A 10524-nucleotide genomic window follows, 5' to 3' on the forward strand; every position below is an offset into this window, starting at 1 on the left:
GAATGAATTGATTTATTGGTCAAATGTCTCTGGGACCTCACAAGTCATGTTTTTGGCCAGAACTTGTGAAATTTCCTTGTAATTATGAGAATATTTTACACAAATGTCGTTTCTGGTCAATGTTAAACTTCATAACTCAGGAACAGAAGGGGAGATTGTGACCATTCTTCACATTTGCTGGAATACACAAATTCTGGTTGCCCTTCTTGAAACTGGTAGTTGCTTGGATCTATGCTGCCAAGTTGAAGGCGTGTGAAGCGCTTCAGCTTTTTTTGTGACAAAATCTATATTTGAAGCTTTGTCAGCCAGTGTCAGCACTAAAACTTTGTGTTCTATCAGAATCAGCTTTATTGTCCAAGCATGTGAGCTTATAAAAGGAATTTGTTGTTTATTGTTTCCCGTTGTGAACTTACACACTTCAAAGTCGTCACTATTTGTGTAAGTCTTGACAGACATGGATGTAAAGTGGAACTTGATTGGCCGGTGGAGGTGCTCTGTCGTAGGCTGAAATTCTGGTTGCAACATATTGTATTTACTTGCATACTGCAGATGCTATACTGAAGAATAAAGTTATTTAAAGCTGCTTTTCTCAATATTTCAATATTAACAGTGGATCGAATTACCTTACGTATTTGCAAGGTACCTTGTTGTGCTGCATTAGCAAGAATTATCACTTTATTTTGCGGGTCCTCCTTTTATTATCTTGAATTATCATTGGTGTGGCTTTATTACCCACAACTTTAGTGTTGTTCTTCACTCTTACAGCTCTCATTAGCATAGTTTTTAGAGTAAACAGCAGATAGAAAAAGCTAACTCAAAGCTAGCAACTATAAATATGTGATAAACTAAAGGTAGATCAACATCAAGTGTCTTAGTAAAATGGTGGGTCGCAGCGATCCTTGGCATTGAGTCTCCAAGTCTCTGGAACATTACTGGAGGAATGCAAACCATCCAAAAGATATTCTTTCATTTGCCGTTTTTATGACGCTGGTGGAGAGCGCTGTCCAACACGTCATCTAGAGTCTCTCATAGGCATTCGCTTGGGTTGAGATCTGGTCACTGTGAAAGCCATAACACATGATTCACTTTGTTTCCACATCCATCAAACCATCTAGTGACCCTTTGTGCCCTATGGATGGAGACACTGTCATCCTAGAAGAAAGTAGTAACATCAGGATAGAATTGTTTAATCACAGGATAAAGATGACCACTCAGAAAAAGTTTGGATTGATTTGCAGTGACTCTTTCCTCCAAAAGGACAAGTGGACCCAAACCATGGCAGCAAAAAGGCCTCTACTGTTGGGGTTTGCGCTTTTCCTTTAATTTGTCACCTGTCAGAAGATGGGAGCACAGTGGAGCATTTTGAAGCTAAAAGTCAGATATTACACTCAAGAGGTGGTGGAGGGAATAGCAGAGCTAGAAGACAATGAATATTGATTATATTCATGAGCTGGAAAGAAGCACAACTGTAAATGAATAATGATGCTGCTGTCTGTGTTCACAACTTTCTGTCATATTAGCTTTAAAGGGGATATTTAATTGCTGTGTTGTCAGGTGAAATATTCCTTATGACTGTATACACTTTACATCAAACCATCTATTTTGCCGAGCCAAAATGAAGAATATTAAACCAACCGGAGGTCTCACAGATGTGTGCATCAGCTCATCCTGCTGCAACACATGCAGGAAGCTGTGTAATGAAGTGTTAAAATGACTGCTATCTTATCCAAAATGTCATTTGTCTCTGTAAGGATGGTGAGAGGATTTTGTATACAATGAGAGTGAGTCTGAAAACAGCTCTGTCTTCTAAGGGGCTGAAGATGAGTCATAGTTGTGTAGGACTGCCCTCCACCCGCCTCCGACACACAAATATCCCCCCAAATAAACACCTTTTTCATTACTGAATAATTCAGGAGTGTTGCATTACTGGGTATCTATTACGTATTCCTGAGAATTCCCACTGCATGGTGTGTACCCATCTCAGGATCTGTCTTGCATCTATTTGACACTGCTCGCCTGGATGTGTTTAGTCCCCCCCCCCCCCGCTAGGCTTAAGTATGTTTTCAAGTGAGGGCTGTAAGCTAGTCAGAGCAGTAGTTGGAGGGATTGGAGGACTGAATAAACAGTAGTTGTTATATAAGATCCATTGAGCACAGCTAACCTGAGCCAAGGGAACTTCAGGATGGCACAGTGGTGGTGCATAATGGTCCATTGACATGGGAACCAAAAAGTCGTCTGTAGCTTAAGGCATGACGTTGTTGTGTTGTTCTTGATTAAAATGTGGCATGTGTATCTGAAATCGTGACTCTGCGCACCCTTTTAAGGCTGATTAAAAATCAGATCTGTGTCAGATGTGTGTGTGTGTTTCGAGGTGGGACAAGGGGGAGAGGGGATAATCAAGTGCTTTCTGTTGCAGTGCAGCCTCATAGCCCTATTGTCCTTTCTGAGTGATTGTGATCTAGATCAATACTTCTTGTGTTGTTGAGAAGCTACAGTGCCTTAACTAGTAATTTATAATAGCAAAGCCATAGTAACATTGGAATTAAGCATGTTGTTAGACAACCAAGTTGCTTAGTTTATGCATATAGAATAAAATGCAGATTCCACATGGTGACATGACATTTGTAATAAACTGTACTGTCGATGCATTAAAGCCAAAAGATAAAGTAACTTTTTAAGACTTGACCTGACTTCTTCAAGCTGAACATTTACAACCCAGCTGATAAAGTGAAGAATCCTGTCCAAGCTGACTGAGCTGAATTTGATTTGATGATAGCATCACTGGTGGAGGATGAGGCGAATTGGCCAGTGCTCCCTAAAGCTTTTTATCTTATGATTAACAATAGAGTGGAATAAAGAAAAACAGCCTGGCGACTCAAATATACAGCTTTCATCAATGACGCATTTTGTGCTGATGACAGCTGTGGGCATAAAGCCAAAACATGCTGAGATGTACACACAGATTTATCATTTTGTGAGAATAGTGGCTATTTTCCCAGTCTTGTACAAATCCAAGCCTTTCACACCTCTTTTTATCTTTATTTTTCTGACACCTCCAGCTGCTATTTGAAACCACTGAGCCGCCTATTTGATTGATAGCTCCTTCTCCACCTGCTAAGCTCAAAGAGCCAAAGAAAAGCAGCAAATAACCCTGCAGGCAATGATAGATCTTACGACCTCTCATTGAAATGTCTGTCTTTGAAATGAGTGGACATTCATTTGGTCGTGCTGCATTACAAGATTTCAAGTGTTTGTGTGCCTTGTGACTGATGAATGAATAAACATTCTTGTTTCTGAGATGATGAAGCAGCTATATTAGAAGAGATGTTAAACAGCTTTAAAGGAAATGTCAAGGTAACTTCAACTGCTTTCAGACCTTTTCAGAAAAACTGCCTGGAAGTTAACACTGATGTTTCTTCTGTCTCCTTTTTCTGCAGGTATCTGGGGATTACACGACCTCTCACCTACCCAGCCCGGCAGAATGGTGAGCTGATGGCAAAGATGATCCTGGGAGTGTGGCTGGTGTCAGCATCCATCACCCTGCCACCTTTCTGTGGCTGGGCCAAAAACGTCCACAAAGACGGTGTGTGCCTCATTAGCCAAGATTTTGGCTACACCATCTATTCCACAGCTGTAGCCTTTTACATCCCTATGCTGGTCATGCTGGTCATGTACTACAAGATCTTCAGGGCAGCTCGCAAGAGTGGCGCCAAGCACCGCTTCACCGACCTTTCGCGCCGTGAGCGTCTCGAAACGGTGGCTAATGAGGCGCTGAGAATGCAGGGCCTGAAGCCGCCTGGTGTGGCGGAGGAGTGCGCTGCTCTGTCCCGCCTGCTGAACCGTGAGCGCAGAAACATCTCCATCTTCAAGCGAGAGCAGAAAGCAGCCACGACACTCGGGGTGATTGTGGGGGTCTTCGCTGTGTGCTGGCTGCCGTTCTTCATCCTGTCCACTGCCCGGCCCTTTATCTGCGGAGTGGAGTGTAGTTGCGTGCCCATCTGGCTGGAGCGCACACTGCTCTGGTTGGGCTACGCCAACTCCCTAATGAACCCCTTCATATACGCCTTCTTCAATCGAGATCTGCGCTCCACTTATCGCGATCTTCTCCGCTGCCGTTATCGCAACATCAACCGTCGGCTCTCTGCTGTGGGCGTCCATGAGGCTCTCAAGGTGTAAAGCGGGGCTGTTCAGCAGCATATATTGTGGGGTTTGGTGGCCCTGTGCTTGTACGCTTGGTGCTCAAAGGGCGACACGCTCACAGGAGGCCTGTAGATAAGACACAGACTGACAGAAAGGGAGTCACTGTTGGTGGCTCTGTGGCCCCTCCGCAAAGGCAAAGAGACTGCACCATCACTTCAGTGTGTATGTGACTCAGTCATTCTATTTTTGGAAAGAAAATCATAGAGCGTACTTGATGGACTATTCAAGTCGACACTGCTTTTGTGCATATGCCACAATTTCATCCTGGCTGCGGATTTATGGTGGGATAATGCAAAGACAAAGGAAATGACATGTAAACACGATCAATCATCCGAGGGCTTTCAAAGAGAACAGAAAGCAAACAGATTTCTGTATATTACCAAAATTGATGTGTGATAAGGAAATACATTTGTTTTGTGGCACAGTGTCTTTTGAGCATCTTCATCTCGACACGTATTTGAGCAGATCCCAGATTCTTGCTTCAAACAGGAGGAGAACAGTATGAGGTATTTTGTGCTTTGTGCCAGCATTTCATATTATTTCTGTCACTTTATCACGAGTTATTAGTGCTTTCAATTTGGTCCTCTCACTAAATTTAACAGGAGCACCTTCGATGTTTAACAAATGTTTAAAATTTAAAGATGCCAAATGTAACAGAGATGAGTGGGAATAGGTGTTAAAAAGCAACATGACGGGAACCTTTTTCCATTCATGATATCTCAGTGTTTGTTCTTATAAAAGAAAGTAGTTTGTTTAGTGTCTGCATGAAACATATTTGTGTAACATGCCACTGTATACATGAATCAAAAGAGAACTTGGCAAGTGACAGTTTAGCAGAAGTGTTTTCATGGTTTACGCAAGCACCATATCGCACAACTCGAATCCAACATGAACTCGTCACTGTACGTGTCAGAAACCATGATACTGTGGACTTTTTCCACACTCAGTATTTTGCCTTGATCGTTTTCATTCCACATTTGACTTCTGACCATCTTGGCAAACTAAACCTTTTCACTTTAAGAAGTTACATGTTCTTGAGAGTATTTCTCTCCACTTGTCAACGCTGTTTCTATCTCCCTTTTCAAACAGGATGTGGTCGCTTCCCTCCCGACTACACTCGCATTTGAACTCTTCGTTGACCTCTAAGAATCTGTGTCAAATATCATCAGTCGAGCAGTGTGTGCTTTTTCTACCTCGATTTTTTGAAAAAACTGTACATTTTCTCCAAACAGATGTACCGCTGTATCTTTTTGTAATTAACTGCTATTTTTTATTGTGTAAAATCGATCTGTGTACAACTGCGTGTGGGTGCTCTGTGTGGCCGCTTTGTCATTACCTTGATAAACAAGCTGGGGAAGTGGCAAAGCATTTCATCACTTTGTAAATAAAGAAACACTCAAAATGTCACTGTGGTCTGAATTGGTCACGTAGGCTGATATGCATTCATGACAGCTCAGTAGAGGCAAGGTAAGGCAAGGCAATTTTATTCGTATTGCACATTTCATGTAACAGTGACAGCCCAATGTGCATTACAGTAAAGGCATATATACATTCAAAAACAAAATAAAAACAAGTCGATAAAAGTTGCATTAAAACAGATTAAAATACATAAATAATTCAATTTCCATAAGCACAAGAGAATAAAAAAGTTTTCAGTTTAGACTTAAAAATTGCCAAAGTTGAGGCTTGTTTAATTTCAATGGGAAGACTATTCCACATATAGACCACGTGATCCTGAAATGGACCCTTACCACACTCAGAATTTGTTTTGGGAACCTCCAAAAGACCCTTTCCTGAGGATCTCAGGGTGCGGGATGGTTCATAGGGTACTAACATATCAGAAATGTACTTTGGGGCAAGACCATGGAGAGATTTATAGGCTAATAAAGCTGCCTTGAAGTCTATTCTCTGGGTAACAGGAAGCCAGTGCAGTGATCTAAGCACTGGACTAATGTGGTCATATTTCCTGGTTCCAGTCAGAACCCTTGTAGCTGCATTTTGGATGCTTTGCAATTGTTGTATGGCTTCTTTTGTAAGGCCAGTGAACAAGCCATTGCAATAATCCAATCGACTTGAAACAAATCAATATCTCCAAATCATGTTTTGAAACTATTGATTTAATCTTTAAGTTTTTTAAGTGGTAGAAAGCTGAAGATATCATGGATTTAATTTGACAGCTAAATTTTAAATCCGAGTCCAGGATCACGCCTAGATTTCTAACCTGATCTTTAGGTTGTAATGAGCGAGCTTCTAAGTGACTAATAATCCTTTCTCTTTGAATTCGTGGGCCAAAAACTATAACCTCAGTTTTGTCAGCATTTAGCTGGGGAAAGTTATTCTGCATCCACGTGGTAATTTGCTCAATACAGTGATAAAGGGAGTTCACTGGACTGAGTTCATCTGCTGTTAGTGACACATAAATCTGTGTGTCATCTGCATAATTATGATAAGTAACATTGTTTTCCCGTATTAGTTGCCATAATGGCAACATGTACAAGTGAAACAAGAGCGGTCCCAGAATTGACCCTTGGGGGACCCCACAGGCCATAGTCATGTGATCTGAGACAAAGTTTCCAATCTCAACAAAGTATTTTCTGTTCTCAAAATACGATGCAAACCAATCAAAGACCTTACCATGGATTCCCATAGAATATTTCAATCTCTGTAATAAGATCTGTGGTCCACCGTATCAAATGCGGCACTCAAATCCAGCAACACCAATATAGAGACCTTGCCTGCATCCCAATTTGCCCTGATGTCATTTGTTACCTTAATTAAAGCTGTTTCGGTGCTGTGGCAGGGTCTCAAGCCTGATTGGAAAACATCAAAGCTTTTATTAAGTAAGATGAAGTCAGTAAGTTGTTTGTAGACAACTTTTTCCAGGACCTTGGCTATAAAAGGTATGTTCGATTTGGGCCGACAATTATTTAATACTGAAGGGTCGAGCCCGTTTTTTTTTCAAAAGAGGCTTTATCACAGCGGTTTTTAAAACGTCTGGAAATACTCCTGTCTGCAATGACATGTTGACTAGATGAGTGAGCTGTGGTAACAAACTGCCCAACACAGACTTTAAAAAGCTTGTGGGCAGCTCATCAAGAGAACAACTGCTTGAGCTCAAACTAAAAACATCTTCAATTCTTTTTTCATTTACCATTGAAAAATGTGTAAGTTGTAAGAGTCCAACTGGTTGGAAAGCTATCGTTTGGGACATAGGGGTTATTGAATTTTTTTATAGATTGGACTTTATTTTTAAAAAATAATGCAGAATCATTACATTTTTCTGTGGTCATTAGGTCATGGGTTGATGTGGTTTGGGGGTTTGTTAATTTGGCCACAGTTGCAAATAAAACTCGAGAATTGTTGTTACAATTTGAAATTAATTTAGAAAAATAGCTCTCTCTTGCTTGTCGCACAGCTTGATTGAACATAACTAGCTTTGATTTGTATATCTCGTAGTCACCCTGAAGCCTTGACTTGTGCCATTTACGTTCAACACACCGGCACTCTCTCCTTTGCATTCTGACTGAATCCTCATTATGCCATGGAGCCTTTTGTTTCTTTTTGACAACTTTGGTCTTCACAGGAGCAATAAAGTTCAAAGTATTGAGAACACTACTTGAATAGGAAGTCAGCAGCAAATTGACATCTAAACACTGAGCATCCTCAAAATGAACCTTCTCCACAAATTGTGCCCTCGTATTATCATTTATAAATCTTAGTAGAGTTCTTCACACTCGAGAGTCTTTTCATTTAAGAGACAATCGACGCAGATCCTCTCGCGTTCCTTTCCTTCATCAAATGTCCGATGCGCACAGATTTCTGTACAAAATTCATCATCCTCTCTGACTTGACTGATAGGTCTGCCATGAGAAATAAAGACACACCTTAAGACCTGCTAGCAGCCTTTGAAACATTCATTTCTTAAAGAATTAGCACCAAGGCTGTTGTGCTACTTCAAGGACTCTGGAGACATGTTTGATGATGCTGACCCAAAAAAGACGCCTTTATTCTTTGTCTGCTTGAAGCGAAATATTTTATTCAGAGTCAGGGTGACAGCTGTCTGCTTGCTTTCATAACCGAAACTGTCCTGTGAAACAAGGATGAGGTAGAGTTTGACGTGATGTGTTGTGTTTCGTGGTCAGACCCTTAAAACAGTGGAGAATCAGTTCCACTTGCTTGTAACAATTGGATGAATCATGAGTAACAGGATGCTAATTTGAGTGCTCAGAAGTATGAGGATAATATGAGGGTAAATAAACAACAAATCACAATATGGCAGTGTTGTTGCAAACCAAACAAGTACTAAAGTCCCCTGAGGGCCAACTCATGGTTTCCACATCTGCATGAGTGGGTAATGAGATCTATTCATACTATAATATACGTAACCTACTATATAAAAAAGTACCCATCTGATGGTCACATTGCCCCTCACATTGAAAAATGGCTGAAAGACTGGCTTTGATTTTCTGCGTTTTACAGGATATAGCAGTGATTTACAGACTGGGCTGTAGCAGCATGCCAGTGATTATTCCTGAAGTGTGCCAAACGGTATAAACTGCCTGAAGCCCGAGTTTGCTGCCTTTCTGTCCCAAGCACAGTGGGCGGATAAAGCACAGGATTTCTGGAGAATCTGGAACTTTCCACAGTGTTTGGGAACTGTCAGTGAAATTGTGCACAAATCACAGCACCTCCAAAGTCTGACAGTGACTGATTCAGTTACAACTCTTTCACTGATGAATTTAAAAGTTGTGGACAGCAGCGAATGTCCTTACACAATCAGCACATCTACAGTACATACAATTTGGAATGGGCTCCAGTCAGATGTTTGCAAAAGAGTCCACACAGACCTTCGGTGACTTGGGCACATGAGGGCCCGAGCGAGTCCTTGTGGATGCAAGAAATCATGATTTGGCATTAAGTGATTAGTTTTTGTCTTGGCCAACATACGAGTGAACATAACAACGACATTTTTAAGTCAGCAGGTGACTGCTAACTTTGACTGTCATTTGGTGCTGGACAGCTAGCATGTAGTGGGTTTATCAGTATCAGCTACCTGCTATGGCTGGAAACTACACTAACCAGTGCTTAAGAGTCAACCACAGATGTTATAATGGAGAGACTCGTCACAAAAAGAATCCTGAATTGAAATTTATGAAATAATTCTGTTGTGTTCTGTGGTACTACACATGTCCCAGCCTTTTCCCCAAAGAGCTAAACGTTGCTTTAAAGCAATTGAAACATGGAACTGATTGTGTTGGTGTCGTAAACATGCACTCTTTTTAAACCTTCTTTAAACCTGATTTTGAGGCAAACTCACTAAACATTTAAGGCAACTTTTATGAGATTTGACTGGTAATTCTGTGCATGTAGTTTTATGTCCCAGTTTAGTTTAGTTTAGTTTATTGATAGGATCCCCATTAGCACAGCTTAAGCTGTCGCTATTCTTCCTGGGGTCCAACAGTAAATACAAATTAAAACAATAACATATATAAAAACCAATACAAATCAAACAAAACACATAAAATACATAACAAGCCACTTCAATTCGTTTTACAGCTAAGTCAACATCCGATTTCTTTGGTCCCATTTTCAATCCTAGTTCGATATTTAATCCACATCTAGTGTTTCCTCCCGATTCACCTTCACTGACACCCAATTACACCAACTGACTGCATTCTACACAATTTTCTCTTATCCTATGAACTTCCCTTCTGTTCTTTCAATAGGAATGTCTTTAGTTGTTGTTTGAATTTATTTGTTTTCTCTTCTAACGTTATCCTTTCTGGCAATTTATTCCATTCTGACATTACCCTGCAAAGGAAAGTTCTTTCCATAGTATGTGATTTTACTTTAGGAAGACAAAATTTTTTTGCACACGCATGTCTAGTATTGTAACTGTGTTTGTCACAACTGAATGAAAGATTGTTGTAAAGTATTTTAGGATTTTTATGAGTTATAATATTTATTAAAAGTGATAACGATGAATATAGTATCCTCCCCTGCACTGCTAACCAGTTTAATTTATTTAGCATTGATTTAGAGCTACTTTCCAATTTGTAGCCCAAAACCATACGAGCTGCTCTATTTTGTAAGATCTGTAACCTTTTTAACACTGTTTTTGTTGCATTTGACAAAAACACTGAAATTTCCCTAATAGCTCACTCTTCATTCATTTGGATAGGTGTCTGGCCTTGAGATTTGCTTATAAAGACTTTAAGTGAATTGAGAGAATTGAGATACTTCAATCTGGACCACAGCGATGGACAGTGACACCCCTACAGTGGCTTGCAAGGCTCAAAACAACAAAGGTTGTTGATGTTCCTG

The 10524-nt window shown here is 40.5% G+C and overlaps 1 protein-coding gene across 1 annotated transcript in view; it reads left to right on the forward strand.

The window, feature by feature from the left end:
• Positions 1-5607, forward strand: part of htr7c (5-hydroxytryptamine (serotonin) receptor 7c) — a 34361-nt gene extending 28754 nt beyond the window's left edge. The window contains exon 2 of the mRNA XM_051951111.1: positions 3438-5607. Coding sequence (XP_051807071.1) covers positions 3438-4176 — 739 coding nt within the window. The 3' untranslated portion in view covers positions 4177-5607. The remainder of the gene's footprint in view (positions 1-3437) is intronic.
• Positions 5608-10524: the final 4917 nt, after the last annotated feature.

This window comes from Acanthochromis polyacanthus, chromosome 7, assembly GCF_021347895.1.
Source record: "Acanthochromis polyacanthus isolate Apoly-LR-REF ecotype Palm Island chromosome 7, KAUST_Apoly_ChrSc, whole genome shotgun sequence".
In the NCBI taxonomy this organism is placed as follows: domain Eukaryota; kingdom Metazoa; phylum Chordata; class Actinopteri; family Pomacentridae; genus Acanthochromis; species Acanthochromis polyacanthus.